The sequence below is a fragment of the Coenobita brevimanus genome, chromosome 25, assembly GCF_032717465.1.
Source record: "Coenobita brevimanus isolate Jiangsu-jjx chromosome 25, ASM3271746v2, whole genome shotgun sequence".
NCBI lineage: Eukaryota > Metazoa > Arthropoda > Malacostraca > Decapoda > Coenobitidae > Coenobita > Coenobita brevimanus.
In genome coordinates this window covers 13,319,282-13,337,614 of record NC_136978.1, presented here as the reverse complement: position 1 = coordinate 13,337,614, position 18,333 = coordinate 13,319,282, and the positions used below count along the sequence as shown (strand labels likewise).

Below are 18,333 nucleotides of genomic sequence, written 5' to 3'. Positions count from 1 at the left end.
ATGGAGGGTGAAAGACTGACGAAGAGAGTGTATATGAGTGAGGTGGAGGGGGAAAGAGGGAGGGGGAGGCCGAGGATGAGATGGAGGGATGGGGTGGAGAGGTGTATGAGAGAGGGAGGTGTGAGTTGGGAGCAGGGCAGTGTAATGGCGGGGGACAGGGCGACTTGGAGGCGATTTGTTTGTGGCCACGCCAAACGGGATTGAGGCGTCTGGCAATAGATAGATAGATAGATTAGAAGGAATCAGAGGCTGTAAGCTTGCCAAAAGCATCCCGTTCAAGGAAAGTCAGCCAGAGAGAGCTGGTACATTGCATTTGAAAGATGGGATTGTAAGAATAGTGGGAAACAGCTAGACTGGTTGTTCAGAAACTGACAACTGAGAATTCATGTTATCTTTTTAATTTAAAGTCAGACAGAAAAAGGGTAAAAATGTGTAGACAGGTAGGTGAGAGTGTATGCATTAAAATAGGAAGTATGCAAGCAGAGAATTACAAAGAGTAATGTCCATTGCAATAACAGTTGACACCATTCTCAATGTTTGCAACCTGGTTTTGTTTGGCTGATGTTTATGATTCGATGTTGGGGGTAATACATACACATTACAGTCATCAGCAGCCACTTCATCACTGAGGTTTTAGCAGAATATTTGCTGATGGTTGCATTTGTTTTGTTTTGATTGATGTGATACTAATTTTGGATGCCGTAATCAGACTCCTGGTACAGTACTTGTATATGAACTCATTTTATCTTGACTTTTTTTTTTTTTTTTTTTTAAGAAGAGGCTAATGTGATTGCAAGTATGAATGACATTTATAATGCTGGTATAATATAGTAATGAGAATATGTACAGTACAGTACCGCAGAAACAGGCATCGCTCACTACAACACAGTATGCCTATTGAGACTGTATTTCATCGTAACAGTGCTAATATTATTTTCATTGTTTTTAATACAGATATAATACAGTAATGAGAATATGTTCAGTGCTGTAGTCCAGATATAGGGATCCTTCACTTAACCTGAGAACTGAAAGTTACATTCCAAAATTCCCAGTGCTTGACTGCTACGTACATCACTGAAGTTGAACCATAAATCATATTTTCTGCACAGTGTTTTGGCACTAAATGTGGTCAGGTGTTCATTTGTAAGTCATAAAAAGACATCTAAAATATCATATACAATAGCATACCCACATTCATCTCCCTAAAATCGGTTTCCATTAATATAACAATGTCAATCTTTTCAGCCTGGTGCCATGGCACTGTTAATTTCGATATGCATATTACTAAACTGCAGCACATAGTGACGAAAAATTTAGTAACATATACTTCGTCATATTTCCTAACAATCTGTAAAGCCAGATTTAATTGTAGAAACTTTTTTTTTCTCTCCCACCACAGAGGCCTCCTCAAAACATAATGGTGCTGTTTATGGGTTGATAATGAACTTACTGATATTTCAGGAGTGCCAGTGTTGTTTTTGTTGCTCTCTGGTTAATGACAGCCAACTTTGTTTTAATGGCCAGGAGGGCAAAAATACAAATATTGATATTTGAGAGGATTATAAAGTGAAAGACAAAATGATCCATAGGTAAACATGACGAGTGATGAGAGGGGTGGGTGGTGAACTGAGTAAACGGAAGGCAGTGATTGATTATGTGTGTGTGTGGATGATAGGATGAGATGGTGTGTAATGGATGCAAGAGCATATAGAGGCTTGGGGAGTGGACTTTCTGACCACCACTTGATGGTGGTGAGAATCAAAGTCCAAATGAAATGGAGAAATAGAAGAAGGGAAGGACAGGAGGAAGTGGTTCATACAAGGAGGGTGGAAAGTTTACAAGAAGATGGAAAAAAGGCAAAATGTAAGAGAGAAGTGGAGGAGCAATTGGGTAAATATGGATTGGATCAGATGGGAGACGTGGAAGGTGTGTGCAAGATATTCACAGAAGAAATCTGTGCAGCATGTGAGGTGGTGTGTGGGGTGAAGAGAAGACGAAAGGTGGCGTGGGGAACAACATGGTGGAATGAAGAGGTGAGACAGGCTGTGGCACAAAAGAAGAAAGCATATAGTGAGTGGATGAGAAAAAGGGGCATGGAAGAAGTTCAGAGACAGAAGAGAGAGTTATACTGTATGTAGAGAGGAAGAGAGAGGTGAAAAGATTAGTAAGAGAGAGTAAGAAGAGAGTGAATGAGGAATTTGGAGGGAATTTGAGTGTAAAGTGGAGGGAATGTAAGAAAATGTTCTGGATAGAGGTAAAGAGAGTTAGAATGGGTGTCAAAGAAGTTAGTCGGGGAATGAAAGATACGAATGGTATATTACTAGTGGAGAGGGGTGAAAAAGTGAGCAGATGGTGTGAACACTTTCAGGAATTGTTGAACATAGAGAATGAAAGTAATGTGAGTATGAGTGACTGGGGAATGGCTGGGAGAAGGAGGGAGGTGAGAAGACAGGAAGAAATCAGTAGGATAGAAGTTGTGGAAGCAATGAAGAAAGTCAAAATGATGAAAGCCCCAGGAATTGATGGAGTGTGTGGTGAAATGCTGAAGCATGGGGGAGACATAGTGTAGAATGGATGTGGAAGATATGCAGATTGGCCTGTGAGGAAGGTAGAGTCCCAGAAGATTGGAAGTCAGGTATAATTATCCCCCTGTACAAAGGAAAAGGGGAAAAAGAAGTATGTGGTAATCATAGGGGCATTTGTCTTGTTTGTGTAATAGGAAAAGTATATGGTAGGATACTTATTGACAGAGTTAGGGAAATAACAGAGGAAGTAGTTGGAGAAAAACAGGGAGGTTTTAGGAAGGTAAGAGGTTGTGTTGATGAGATACTCATTCCTAGATCCTTAGTGGAAAAGTTTCTAGTGAAAGGAAAGAAGTTGTATGCGGCCTTCATGGATTTGAAGAAAGCATATGACAGGGTGGATAGACAAGGATTGTGGAAAGTATTAAGAATATATATATATATATGGAGTAGATGGGAAGTTGCTGAATGCCATGAAGATTATGAATGAGGGTGCTAAGGCAGCAGTGCATGTGGATAGTGAACTGAGTGAATTTATCTGTTTGAATGTTGGATTGAAACAGGGATGTGTCATGTCCCCATGTTTGTTCAATCTGTAAATGGATGGGGTTGTAAAAGAGATACGAGGTAGAGCAGTGGATGTTGGAATGGCCGTAATGAGAGAGGGCAGTGTTTGGAAACTCCCTGTACTGTTGTTTGCAGATGATACTGTGTTGTTAAGTGAAGACGAAGGGGAGCTGCAAGGCTTGGTGGTTGAGTTTGGAAGAGTGTGTAGGAAACGGAACCTAAAGGTGATTGTAAGGAAGAGTAAAGTTTTGGTGTTCGAGAGAAGTGAAGTCAGTGAATGTACAGTGAGGTTGGATGAGGAGGAAATGGAAAATCTGAGTGCATTTTAGTACTTGGCTAGAGATGAGTGAGGATGGAAGTTTAACAGGTGTAGTGCTTGAAAGGGTACAACAAGGAAGAAAAGTTGCTGGTTCCTTGAAAGCAGTGATAAGAAACAGGAAAGTGAGCATGGAATTTAAAAAGTCAATGCATGACAGTATTGTGATACCAACTCTAACATATGGAAGTGAAGCTTGGACCTTGTTGGAGGGACAGAAGTCAAGAGTGAGAGCATTGGAAATGAGTTATTTGAGAAGAGCATGCGGTGTCACATGGAGAGACATGAGGAAGTGAAGGAGCGTTGTGGTGTGGATATGGATGTGATAGGAAGTGTTAGGAGAAACACATTGAGGTGGTTTGGTCATGTGGAGAGGATGGAGAGTGAGAGACTGATGAGGAGAGTGTATGTGAGTGAAGTGGAGGAGTTGAGAGGGAGGAGGAGGCCAAGGATGAAATGGAGGGATGAAGTGGAAAGGTATATGAGAGAGGGGTGTGTGAGCTGGGAGCAGGGCAATGAAATGGTGGGGGACAGGGCGACGAGGAGACGATTTGTTTGTGACCACCCCTTACGGGATTAAGGCATCTGGCAATAGAGAGATAAATAGTAAAGTGAAAATAAGTAATATGTATATAGAATATTGGCATTGCAGGGAGTCAGTGTGGTACAGGTTGGCCTGATATGTCTTTACCATCACTTTACCCATAATGTATTACCAGTACCTGATTTTTTTTCTTTCCTTTTGGAAAACTCATGCTGCTGTTATTGTTAGTCGGATTTTCTTGCTTGGTTTTTTTATTAATTGTGGCAGGCACTTCTACCTTTCAGAATTAACCAGTTTTGACCAAACTTGGACACAATGACTGGCCTATGACCTAGTTGTGTCCACAAAGTTTTGGCTGTTTGGCAACTCATTGCTGCGTAGCAACGGCCGAAAAAATGCTTTTTTCATACCTTTCACGTTTTGAGCAGTAGAAGCATTACTAATTGGTGCAGAAAGCTCTGACTTCATTAGGCATAATCTTGAGATCATTCCCTATCGGATGTGTACCATCCATTTTCCTTTCTCTCCTCTAGTTTTCGAGTGGGAACCCTGTGAAGATTGGCCTCAGCATCCCCAGCGATCAGTAGTGGTTTTCAAAAATGTCCCCCTGGTTTCCCAGTGGCATGATGGAAATGAGTGAAACTTTGCATGCTTATTGACTAGTACTACAATTTTCTATTGTACACCTATGTGCTATGCTAGCCAGGTCAGGGGTCAAAGATCATCAAATGTAGAAACAGTGAAAATAGCCAAAATCATGACTCTGCTTGTGCTCAGTGCTAGTGCTTCAAAGATTATAAAGCCAGGGCCATGAGTCTTGGGTGGAATGTTACATTGTAGCACCTCCACACGAAACGACATTTAGTGTTGAAACTCACTTCTAGTCACTGGCAGTGCCACCTAATTGTTGTACTTGTGGTGGGATATTCCGTGAATTTCAAGTTCCCTAGCTCCACAGTGGGTGGATGGAATTGAATGAAAATTTGCATGCTCATAGATGTTAATGAGTACTACATGTGTGCTTCATACACGCATGACCAATGTCTGCCAGGTCAGGGGTCAAAGGTTATCAAGTGCAGAAAATATGAAAAGTGCTAAAATTACGACCTTGCTCATGTGAAATGCTAAGGCTCCAAAGATTATTAAGCCAGGGTCTTGATTTTTGGGTGGAATATTGCACCGTAGTACCTCCATATAGATATGGCTTTTAGTGTCAAAACTCACTTTCGGTTGCTGACAAAGCTTGATTCGCTTAGAGCTGGCCATCATTGCTTGCTGACTTGTTTCAGCAGTGGTTTATAGTTACAGTATGTTGTTTTAGGTGGTTGAACTTTATTTATGCTGGTTTTGGACCTGGGTTAGAGCCCCTGGCAATGAATCCCCATTGAACCCATGTTATAACGTTTTTGACTGACCTGAAACTACACTACTTAAATTTCTGGTAGTGTAACTTTGTCTTTAAATGAGATATTCCTATAGTTGCAAGACAGTAGTTACCACACTATTGTATGTGGTGGAAGAGTATAAAGGGTACATTTCCTTGTCCGCCGTTCCATTAGTTCAAACTTTTTTGGATATACAGTATCAGACTGATAGTCTGATAAATCCATAAATGCACAGTGAGAGGGGTGCTGTTTATTAAGAGGCAAATGGAGTTACAGCAATGAGTAGTGAGCAAGAGATAAAGGAAATAACCTTGCAGATTGACAATCTGATAATTCATGTAAGTTTAATATAAGGGAAAAATGGGTGGAATATTATTTTCATGGAAGTAATGCGAGTGAATTTGCGGCTTATAGCAGTGAAAATTTTGTTCGGTAGGCTCGCAGTTTCCTTTTTCAGTGTATGTGCCACAGGCTGGCTTGCATGATATAGAAATAGATTCTGGAACAACTTGATATGTGTAGTAAGTGGTATGGTGGATGATGAGATTGTAGTTTTGCAAGGGGACTTAAATGGTCATGTGGGTGAAGCAGCAAGGATATGAAGGGGTACATGGAGGATGTGCATATGAAATGAGGAATGTGGAAGGGGGAAGGATACTTGAATTTGGGGAGGCAGTGAACATGATTGTGTGCAACATGCATTTCAGGAAAAGAGAGAGAGTAGGTTGATTACATATGAGTGTTAGGGAAATAGTAGTCTGATTGACTATTTCCTGGTCAGGAGGGCTGATAGGAGGTTGGTGAGGTATGTGAAAGTTATAGGGAACGAAGTATGTGTGAAGCAGTACAGATAACTGATATGTGACATGGTGCTTAAGGAGCAGGTGATGAAGAAGAGGACTTGTGCACCTAGTTGGAAAATTTGGAAGATGAAAAACCAAGCAGTAAGGGATGCCTTCTATAGCAAGATGAGTAGAGTGGTGGCTGAACAGGGGGCTGTTGACAGAAGTTTTAATGGACAGCATTGAGCTCACAAGAAAAATCTCCTGAGTAACTGATTCAAGGTGTGGATGGACAAGGGGCCCCCCATCAAGACATAAGGTAACATGATGGTGGGATGAGGGTGTAGAAGCTGCAGTTAAGGAGAAAAGAAGGCTTTCCAGGAATGGAAAAAGGTTGGGAACAAAGAGGAATGCTTGGCTGCCAAGCGTAGGGCTAGAAAAGAAGTATAGAGGGCATAATCCGAGCCTTAGAGATTTTTACTGGAAAACCTAAATACAGTAGTACTGAAAGGAAGAATATGATGTTTCAGGTGTCAAATTGGATGAAGAGGGAAAGCAGGGATATCATAGGCGAGGAGTGTGTGTGCAGAATGATGAGAGAAAGGTAGTGGTCAACAAAGAGGATATTAAACATGCCCAGAGAGAGCGTAATAAACAGTTGCTGAATGAGGAGTTTGACTGGAACAGGGAAGGTCTGGAATCAGCAGATCCAGTGTTTGGCCCGTGGCCTTTGATTCATACTGCTACTGTGAGCAGTGCAGTAGGCAGGATGCAGTTAGGGGTGGCAGGTGTATCTGAGTTGACTGCTGAAATGCTGAAGGCCTCAGGAGATACTAAAGTGGGGTTAGTTACTAATTTGATAAATGATAATGATGGTGGTGGTGTGTTGTCCCCGATGACTGGCTGAGGAGAGTAACTGTAAATGTGTACTTGGAGAAGGGTGATGCTGTGGAAAGAGGAAGTTATATAGGTATAAAACTTTTGGACCAGTTAATGAAGGTAATGGAGATTATTACAAGGTATCATTAGAAAAATCTATCTATCTCTGTCTGTCCATCTGTCTATTGGCAGATACCTTAATCCTGTAAAGGGGGGCCACAAACAAATCACCTCCATGTTGCCCTGTCCCCCAACATTTCATTGCCCTCCCCCCTGCTCACCCCCCCCACCTCTTCCATATACCTCTCTACTCCATTGTTCCATCTCATCCACAGCCTCCCCCTCCCTCTCCCCCCTCCACCTCACTCACATACACTCTCCTCATTAGTCTCTTGCTCTCTATCCTTTCCACATGGCAAACCACCTCAGTGTATTTCTCCTAATGCTTTCCGTCACTTCCACATCCACACCACAATGCTCCTTCACTTCTTCAGTTGTCAGTCTGTCTCTCCATGTAACTCCACATGCTCCTTTCAGATAACTCATTTTCAATGCTCTCACTCTTGACTTGTGTCCTTCCAACAAGGTCCAAGCTTCACATCTGTACATTAGAGTTGGTAACACAACACTATCATTCAGCAGTTTTTTTACTTCCATGCTCACTTCCCAGTTTCTTATCACTGCTTTCAAAGAACCAGCTACCTATCTTCCTTGTTGTACCATTTCAAGCACATCATCCTCCAAACTTCCATCCTTACTCATTGCACTACCCAAGTACTTAAATGCACCCACATTTTCCACTTCCTCACCATCCAGCCTCGCTATACATTTAGTGACTTCAGTTCTCTCGGAGACCGTAACTTTACTCTTCCCTACATTCACCGTTAGATTCCGTTTCTGACACTCTGTCCCAAACTCATTCACCAAGCCTTGGAGTTCCCCTTTATCTTCACTTAACAATACAATATCATCTGCAAACAACAATACAGGAAGTTTCCAAACGCTGCCCTCTCTCTTTAGGGCCTCTCCAACATCCACTGCTCTACCTTGTATCTCAGTTATAACCCTGTCCATTTTCAGATTGAACAACCAAGGAGACATGATGCTTCCCTGTTTCAATCCAACATTCAGATAGAAAAATTCACTCAGTTCACTATCCACACACACTGCAGCCTTAGCACCTACATACATGCTCCTCACAGCATTCAACAACTTCCCACTATTTCATATATTCTTAGTATTTTCCACATTCCTTGTCTATCCACTCTGTCATATGCTTTCTCCAAATCCATGAAGGCCACATATAACTTCTTTCCTTTCTCTAGAAGCATTTCCACCAAAAACTTAAGGATGAATATCTGATCTACACAGAGGAGGCTGCAGCATTGATTGAACAGGGTGATACTCCCAGAGAGAATGGAACTGATGTTGATAGGGAGAGCTGGAGCTCCAGTTTCACTAGCTACCTAACCATCCCCTTTTGCTGACCATTTTCAATGTGACAGTAACATGGAGAGTAGACCAGCATACTCTCCCAAACATTTCCTCTAACTGTCTTATGCACTACACCACATGCGCTTTACATATCACACAACGTGCCCCACTATGTGGTAAGGAAAGGCATGCGACCAGAAAACTTTGCCCTCACTACCTAGTGGCGGACTTTTGGGGGGAGGTGTGACGGGTTCCACTGGCATAGGTCGTGGGCCTGGGGCAAGATGGGGCTCGAACTCGTGCTAGAGGGTACAGGGCATTGCGGTTCCCAGGCTGCCGCTTCCTCCCAATAGAGGGGTCTGAACCTGGGAGCAGTGCCCCAGGAGCCTGTCCTATCAGTGGGTGCATACCGGTGGGGGAGTTACAGTGCCAAGGCACGCTTGGAAGGTGTCCCTGTAGCTGTCCTGGCAGGGTGCCCTGAGGCCACTACCAATGCCACTGGTAAGGCTGGTGAGCAAGGGTTACCAGATCCATTGCCTGGACCTGAGACTGTGCAGTGGGTGGGGCCTGTGTTCTCTTCCCCTGTATTATTACCGACTATGACTAAGTACAAGAATAAGCTTCAAAGCAAGCCTGAGGACATTAAATCACCCAGGGGGATGAGAGTGGGTTCATGAAATGTAGGAAATTTAAGGAGTAGAGCAGGGGAAGTTGTTGAGGCATTCAGTAGGAGGTGGATGGATGTGGAATGTTTGCAGGAAGTCCAGTACAGGGGTGGATCAGCCAGAAAGATTGTTGGAAAAGATTACTACTCTAAGTTGTTTTGGCAGGGGTGGACAGATGAATATGGGGGTGTGGGAGTATTGGTTGTGAAGAAATGGGTGGAATATGTTATGAATGTTATGAGAATAAGTGATAGGATATCCATCCATCCATCCATCATCCAATCCTATTTTGTCCCATGAGGAGCGTAGAAGCCCAGGGCTAGGCAGTTGGTCCTGACATTTAAGATGAGAGTGACCAACCTCACTCATCCCTGAGTGGCTTGACATGAGCAATAAACCCCAATCACCTCTTGGATATAAACCTTCACCGGCTTAATCCGATTGGAGCACAATAATTACCCACTAAACCACCAGGCGCCAAAATTTGGTTATATGGTTACCACCCAACGTAGTAAATGGTTTCCTGGTGTACAGGAAACCATTTGGCTTGTCACTCAGTGTAGAGTCACCCACAGGCAGAAGGAAGAGGAAAGAATGAAGGAATGAAAGACAGAAGAGGGAGTGTAAGGTCACCCGTAGGTAGAGGACGAGGAAAGAATGAAGGAAAGAAAGACAAACAAAGGTGGAAGGAAAGAAGGATGATAGGATATTGGTACTGAAAATTGTGTTCAGTGGAATGATGTTTGCAATTACAGTATATTGGCATAAGCTTCACAGGCAGGCTTGGATGAAGTAGAGAAGGATAGATTCTGGGATGACTTAATACGTGTAGTAGGTGGTATGGGGGATGAAGAGATCGTGGTTTTGGGAGGAGACTTAAATGGTCATGTGGGTGAAGAAGCTCAAGGATGTGAAGGAGTTTGTGGGGGTTGTGCATATGGTACAAGAGAGGAAGGAGAAAGGATCCTCGAGTTTGGGAAGGCAGTGAACGTGATTGTATGCAACACACATTTTAGGAAAAGTCTGGGGGGGAAATAGCAGTCAGATAGATTAAGTTATGGTCAGGAGGGCTGATAGGAGGTTAGTGAGGGATGTTAAAGTTATAAGAAACGAGGATTGTGGGCAGCAGTTCAAATTATTGATAAGTGTTGTGGTGCTTAAGGAATGAGTGATGAAAAAGAGGACTTTTGTACCTAGGAGGAAAATATGGAAGCTGGAAAACCAAGCAGTAAGGAATGGTTTCTATATCAAGATGAGGAGAGTGGTGGCTGAACAGGGAGCTGTTGACAGAGGTGTTCATGAACAGTACAGAGCCCTCAAGAACAACCTTTTGAGAGTTCCTGATGCAATATGCAGTTGAACAAGAGGCCTACCAAGACATGAAGTAACTTGGTGGTGGGATGAGGGTGTAGAAGCTGCAGTTAAGGAGAAAAGAAGGCTTTTCCGGGAATGGAAGAAGGGTGGTAACAAAGAGGAATACGTGGCTGCCAACTGTACGGCTAGAAGAGAGGTATACAGGGAGAAGTCTCAGTCACAGAGATTTTTACTTGATAACTTGAATCGTGTGGAAAGGAAGAATATGATATTTTAGGTGGCAAATCAGCTGAAGAGGGATAATCAGGAGACTATAGGTGAGCAGTGTGTGAAGAATGGTGAAGGAAGGGTAGTGGTGAAGTGGGGATATTAAAGATGCATGGAGAGAGCATTATAGCTGGATACTGAATTAGGAGTTTGACTAGGACAGGGAAAGCTTGGAGCCAGTAGATCCAGTGTTTGGCCCTTTACCTTTGATTGACGCTACTGTGAGTGAGACGATGGGCAGGATGCAGGTGGGGAAGGCAGTAGGTGTGTCTGGGTTGACTGCTGAAATGTTGAAGGCCTCAGGAGTTACAGGAGTAAGGTTAGTCACTGACCTGATAAATATGATTATGTATGAGTGTGTTGTCCCAGATGATTGGCTGAAGAGTGTACTGTAATTGTAAATGTGTACAAGGGGAAGGGTGATGCCCTGGAAAGAGGAAATTATAGAGGTATAAAGCATTTAAATCAGATAATGAAGGTAATGGAGAGAGTTCTAGAAGGTATGATTAGCGAAAGAATGAATATTGGTGAGATGCAGTTTGAGTTTATGCTAGGCAGAGGGACCACTGATCCCATATTCATTGTTCAACAGTTTCAGGAAAAATATATAGGAAAGACAAGGGAAATGAACTTTGTTTTTGTTGATTTGGAGAAGGCCTTTGACAGAGTCCCTAGAGAGGTGGTGAAGTGGGCAATGAGAAAACTTGGGATGGAGGAGTGGCTGGTTAGGGTGGTAATGGCCATGTACTGTATGTGTGTGCTCGCACCCAGGGAAGAGCAAATGGAGTTTTGAGAGATGAGTTCCCGTGAATGGTGATGTGCATCAGGGGTCAGTTTTGAGTTCCAATTTGTTTATCATGGTACTTGAAGCCCCCTCCCATGACTTCAGAAATGGACTCCCATGGGAGGTGTTTTATGCTGATGAGTTGATGTTGATTGCAGGAACAAAAGGGAGGCGGAGGAAAGATTTAGGAAGTGGAGAGATGGTATGGGGCACAAGGGCTTAAGAGTAAATGCAGATAAAACAAAAGTGATGATATCTAGGCTTGGTGGCATTACTGTCAAAGAAGAGGGAGAGTGGCCATGTGCAATTTGCCACATGGCCGTGGGAAGTAATGCCATCTTGTACAGTGTTTGTGATAAGTAGGTGCATTAAAGATGTAGTGGTGTCAAAGGTAGACTGTGAAATAATGCTGATTTTATGCGTGCGGCATGCTGGGGAGAGCCGTTGGAGATTGTCAGTAATGAAAAGATTGAACTTGCTGGTGAGTCTCTTGAGTGTATGGAAGAGTTTTGTAATTTGGGAGACATGTTATGTGCTGGAGGTGGGGCTGGAGCTCACTCTGTAGTTAGGGTGAGAAGTGGTTGAAAGAAGTTCAGGAGGCTGTTGCCTCTCCTGACATTGAGAGGGCTCTTCCTATGTGATAAGGGATCTTTGTATGCAGCATGTGTTAGGAGTGTAATGCTTTATGGTAGTGAAACCTGGGCAGTAAAGGAATAGGATATTCGTTGGCTCAGTTGTGCAGAAAAGGCAATGATTAGGTGGATGTGCAGTGCGTCCCTGCTGTAAGGCATGGGGGATCTAGATTTATGATGGAAGATTTTAGAGGTAGATGTGACAGGAATGTATTGGTGTTGTGATGAGGAGCGGTAGATTGAAGTTGTTTGGGCATGTGGAGAGGATGGGGGATGATAATTGGGTGCAGAAAGTGAGAAGTGTTAATATTAGGTTTGGGGTTGCGAGGGGTAGACCGAAAATGGCTTGGGACGAGGTCTTTAAGTGTGACCTCAGGGTTAAGGGACTGAACAGGGAGGCTGCCATAGATTAAGCATCATGGAGAGCCACCATTAGGTGACCAAGGCCAACACATGCAAGCATGTTGGAGCCTTCAAAGAATGAATGAAAGAAAACAACCTCTTCCCTTCCTAAAACCTCCCAGTTCTTCTCCAACAAAATCCTGTTATTTTCCTAACTCTGTCAATAAGTATCCTACCATATAATTTGCCTGTTACACTAAGAAGACGAATGCCCCCATGATTACCACACACTTCTTTTTCTCCTTTTCCTTTCATTTCCTTTCGTTTCATTTTTAAAGGCTCCAACATGCTTGCATGCGTCGGCCTTGGTCACTAATGGCGGCTATCCACGCTACATGATCCATTGCAATCTCCCTGTTCAGTCCCTTAACCCTGAGGTCACACTTAATGACCTCGTCCCATGTCTTTCTCGGTCTACCCCTCATAACCCCACCCCCAATATTAACACTTCTCACCTTCCTCACCCAATTATCATCCCCCATCCTCTCCACATGTCCAAACCATCTCAATCTACCTCTCCTCATCACAACACCAATACACTCCAGTCCCATCCTACCTCTCAACTCTTCCATCATAAACCCAGCCCCCCCGGACCTTGCACGCAGGGACGCACTACACATCCATCTAATCATTGTCATTTCTGTATGTCTGAGCTGACGAATATCCTCCTCCTTTACTGCCCAGGTCTCACTACCATACAGCATTACATTCCTAACACATGCTGCATACAAAGACCCCTTAGCACGTAGGGAGAGCCCTCTCAATGTCAGAAGAGGCAAGAGCTCCCTGAACTTCTTCCAGCCACTTCTCCCTTTGTACAGGGAAAAAATTATACCTGACTTCCAATCCTGCGGGACTCTACCTTCCTCCCAGGCCAGTCTGCACATCTTCCATATCCATTCTAGTACTGTCTCTCCCCCATGCTTTAGCATTTCACCACACACTCCACCAATTAGTGGGGCTTTCCTCATTTTTACTTTATTGCTTCCACTGCATCCATTCTACTGATCTCTTCCTCCCTTCTCATCACCCTCATTCTCTCAGCCATTCCCCAGTCACTTATTCTCGCATTATTTTCATTCTTTATGTTTAACAGTTCCTTAAAGTGTTCTCTCCATCTTCTCACTTTTTCTCCCTTCTCCACTATCAGTCTACCATTTTTATCATTCACTTCCCTACTGTATTCTATATCACTCTTTCTAACTCTCTTTACCTTCTTTCAAAACATTTTCTTGCATTCCCTCCAGTTTACACTAAAATTCCTTCCAAATTCCTCATCTACTCTCTTTTTACTCCCTTACTAATGTTTTCACCTCACATCTCCTCTCTACCTATGACTTCTGTCTCTCAGCTTCCTTTATGCCTCTGCTTCCCATCCACTCACTGTATGCTTTCTTCTTTTGCGCCACAGCTTGCCACACGTCTTCATCCCACCATGCTGTTCCTTGCACCCCCTTTCACCTTCTCTTTATCCCACACACCACCTCACTTGCTGCACAAATTTCTTCTGTGAAAATCTTGCACACATCTTCCACCTCCCTTATCTCCAAGTCATACTTACCTAATTGCTTCTCCACTTCTCTCTTATACTCTGCCTTTTTTCCATCCTCTTCCAATCTTTTTATCCTCCTTGTTTGGACTACTTCCTCCTGTCCTTCCCTCCTTCTATTCCTCCATTGCACTTGAGCCTTGACTTTCAACATCACAAAGTGCTGGTCAGAGAGTCCACTCCCTTAACCTCTGTATGCTCATGCATCCATATCATACCTTCTCATTCTGTGATCCACGCACTTAATCAGTCATTGTCATCTGTTCATTCAGTTTACCACCCATCCTTCTCATCACTTGCCATGTATACCTGTGCATCATTTTGTTCCTGAGGAGAGTACAGTATTGGTTATCACTGACCTCTTTCCCCGCACAAATGTCCACTAGAGCACTGCCATTCTCATCCACTTCTGAGGGCACACTCCACTCACCAACTACTCCATCCATCTTCACCTTTTCCATTCATATCTCTAGTCAAAAGCACTCTCTCATTCCTCTCAAACTTTTTCATGCATGCTTCCACATTTGCCCAGAACTCATCTTTCACTCTGCTTTTACAATCTTGTGTTGGTGTATACACACACACAGTCGCCCAAGTCTGTATTCCCACTTTCAGGCTTACCTACATAATCCTTGAACCAACTGATCCATACTCTCTTATTCCCCTTCCATCTTTTGCACGCAACAGTACATACACCCTCTTTTGCTGAATTTGGCTCTATATTGTATTTTGTTTTTCTCTTGGAGGGAACTGTTACTGCGGGCTCATGGCCTTTGGTTCCTTCTTCCTCGCATAAAAAAAAAAAAAAAAAAAAAAATATATATATATATACCTTATCCATTCTCCCACTGTCTCACACTCTCATGTCACCATTTAGTCTCAGTTAAACCACATATATCCACTTTTGCACCCTCAAACACCTGGACAGTCTCTCTCTCTTTCACCTCATCATTCACACCCCTTACATTCCTTGTCACAATCCATACCACATCCTTTGTCCAGACCTTGGTCATAACCTGTTGGTCTGTCCAGATCCAAGGCTTCTTGTTTGTATTTTTAGTTAGTTGTTTTCTGGGGAGGAGCACTAACCCTCCACCAATCTACTTGTTGACAAGTAGGGATCACAGGTTGGTTGGTTATAAGGTCACCATCCAGCATATTAAATGATTTCCTGGTTTACAGGAAATCATTTGGCTTGTCTCTCAGTGTAGAGTTACTTGAAACAGAGTACCACTACACTGAGTGAGTGGAAGATGGACGCCCCCACTGACTGATTAGAGAAATTGTGAATATATTGATGTGTTCCCGGGCAAAGGGACCACTGGCATTGTATTCATTGTTTGACAGCTTCATAAAATTATGTAGGGAAGAAAAGGGATCTGTATTTTGTTTTTGTTGACTGGGAAAAGGCCTTTGACAGAGTCCCTAGGGAGGTGGTGAAGTGGGCAATAAAAAAGTTTGGGAATGAGGATTATATGGTTAAAGTGTGTATGTGGGTGTGCACACCTAGGCGAGATTGAATGTAGATTTGAGTGATGAGTTTTCCATGAATGTTGTTGTGCATCAGGGGTTAAACTTGAGCCCTTTATTGTTTATCATAGAGCTTGATGCCAACTCATGTGACTTCAGAAATGGACTCCCTTGGGAGATGTTGTATGCCGATGATTTGGTATTCATTGCAGGTAATGAAAGGGAGGTGGAGGAAAGATCTAGGAAGGGGAGAGTGAGTGTGGGGCACAAGGGTTTAAGAGTAAATGCAGAAAAAACAAGGGATGATATCTAGGGCTGGTGGCTGTACTGTCAAGCAGAGGGAGAGTGACCATGTGCAGATTGCCACAAGAGTTTATGAAGGAATTCCATTTTGTGCAGTATTTGTGATAAGTGGGTGCATAAGAGGTGTGCTGCAGTGGTATTAGAGGTAGACTGCATCATAATGCTAATTTCATGTGTGCGGCGGTGTCTTGGGGAGAGCATGTGGCGATGGTCAGGCATGAAATGATTGATCTTTTTAGTGAGTCTCTGGATGGTGTGAAAGAATTTTTTTACTTAGGTTCAAATGTACAGAAATGACAGTGATTAGGTAGATGTGCACTCTGTCCTTGAATGTAAGGCTTGGAGGGGCTAGGCTGACGGTAGAGGAGTTGAGAAGAAGGATGGGACTGGAGTGTGTTGGTGCTGTGATGTGGAGGGGTAGATTGAGATGGTTTAGGCATGTGAAGAGAATGGTGGATGACAGCTGTGTGCAGAGAGTGAGAAGTGTGAACACTACTGGGATAGGGTTGTGAGAGGTTGACTGAAAAAGACCTGTGACAAGGTCATAGAGTGTGGTCTCAGGGATAAGTGACTGAATAGGGAAACTGCCAGAGATCAAACAGCGTGGATAGCTGCCATTAGGTGACAAAGGCCAATGCATGCAAGCATGTTGGAGCCTTTGTAAGTGAAGTAAATTAGAACAAAACCTCCAAATGTTCTAATATATTGAAGTTTTACTGTCATGTATGCATACATGAGGAATGGTTATGTCCATCAGTGGACTGATAAACAGAGTTGGAACTTATCACTAAAATTATTTATGACTGTTCTGTACAGGTGCCTTTAACTGGATGTAGTTACTCTGTGCCAGGAGTGTGGCATACTATAATTGGTGCGCCCAGCCTCGCTGCTCATGCCTGCTCAATCACCGATGCCCTTCTTCATTGGTGGCACCTCATCACTCATCCTGTACTCCTTCTGGACTACATAAGCCCACCTTTCCCAGGTATTTACTGAGATTTACTCTAAATAAATATAAAATAAATAGTTTATCTATCTATCTATCTGTCTATCTATCTATAGTCCGATGCCCTAATCCCACAAAGGGTGGCTGCAGGCAAAATGTCTCCAAGTTGCTCTGTCACCCACCATTTGGCTGCCCTCCCTTCAACTCACTCCTGCCTCCCTCATATACCTCTCAACTCCATCCCTCCACCTCATCCTCGGTCTTCCCCTCCCTCTCCCTCCCACCACTTCACCCACGTACACCCTCTTAGTCAGTCTTTCATTCTTCATTCTCTCCACATGTCCAAACCACCTCAGTATATTTCTCCAAATTTTCTCAACCACATCCACATCCACCCCATAGTGTTCCTTCACTTCTTCATTCATCAACCTGTCCCACCATGTCACTCCACATGCTCCTCTCAAGTAACTCATTTCCACTGCTCTCACTCTTGACTTGTTCCCATCTAGCAAGGTCCATGCCTCGCTTCCATACACTAGGGTTGGAATCGCAGTACTATCATGCAGTGACTTAATTCCATTCTCTCCTCCTTCTTTCTCATCACTGCTTTCAGTGAACCAACAACCTTCCCTGCTGTACCCTTTCAAGCACTTCATCCCAAAACTTCCATCCTTACTCATCACACTACCCAAGTACTTGAATGCATTCACATTCTCCATATCCTCACCATCCAGCCTCACTTTGCATTCTGTGACTTCATTCCTTTCAAACACCATAACTTTACTCTTGTTTACAGTCACTTTTAGATTCTTCTTCCAACACATTGTCCCAAATTCATTCACCAAACCTTGCAACTCCCATTCATCGTCACTCATCATTACTGTATCATCAGCAAACAGCAACACCAGAATCTTCCACATCACACCGTCATTCATTAGAGCCACCCCCACATCCACTGCCCTACCTTGCACCTCCTTTACAACCCCATCCATGTATATATATTAAACAGCCATGGAAACATCTCACATCCCTGTTTCAGTCCCATATTTAGATCAAAGAACTCAATCAGCTCACCATCCACTCGCACCGTAGCCCTTGCTCCTTCGTACATACTCTTCACAGCTATCAGCAATTTCCCCTCCACTCCATATATTCTTAATACCTTCCATATACCTTGCCTATCTATTCTGTCATAAGCTTTCTCCAAGTCCTTGAAGGCAGCATACACTTTCATTCCCTTCTCTAGATACTTCTCCACTAAACACCTTAGAACAAATATCTGATCTACACACCCTTTTCCATTCCTAATTCAATGTCCCAGTCTAACTTTTCCCGCCAAGCCTCCTTTACTAAACATTTGCCCCTAATAACTATAGGACTGACCAATCCTAATGGGTCAAATAGTTTGGAAACCTGACTTAACAAGGACCTCTTGTTGAGAGTGACATCAGAGAACTTAATTGGTTTCAAACTTATTACATCAGCTGTTATATCCCAGTTAAGACCTAACACATTTTGAATTTTGGGAATGTCAGAATCTGGATAGTCCTCTTGTATTTTATTCCTCAAAAG

The 18,333-nt window shown here is 43.2% G+C and overlaps 1 protein-coding gene across 1 annotated transcript in view; it reads left to right on the top strand.

Moving 5' to 3' along the window:
• LOC145393722 (uncharacterized) overlaps positions 1-18,333 on the top strand; it is an 848,279-nt gene that overhangs the window by 663,614 nt on the left and 166,332 nt on the right. Inside the window, exon 65 of the mRNA XM_080267765.1 lies at positions 16,632-16,800. Within this exon, the coding sequence (XP_080123891.1) occupies positions 16,632-16,800 (169 nt within the window). The remainder of the gene's footprint in view (positions 1-16,631; positions 16,801-18,333) is intronic.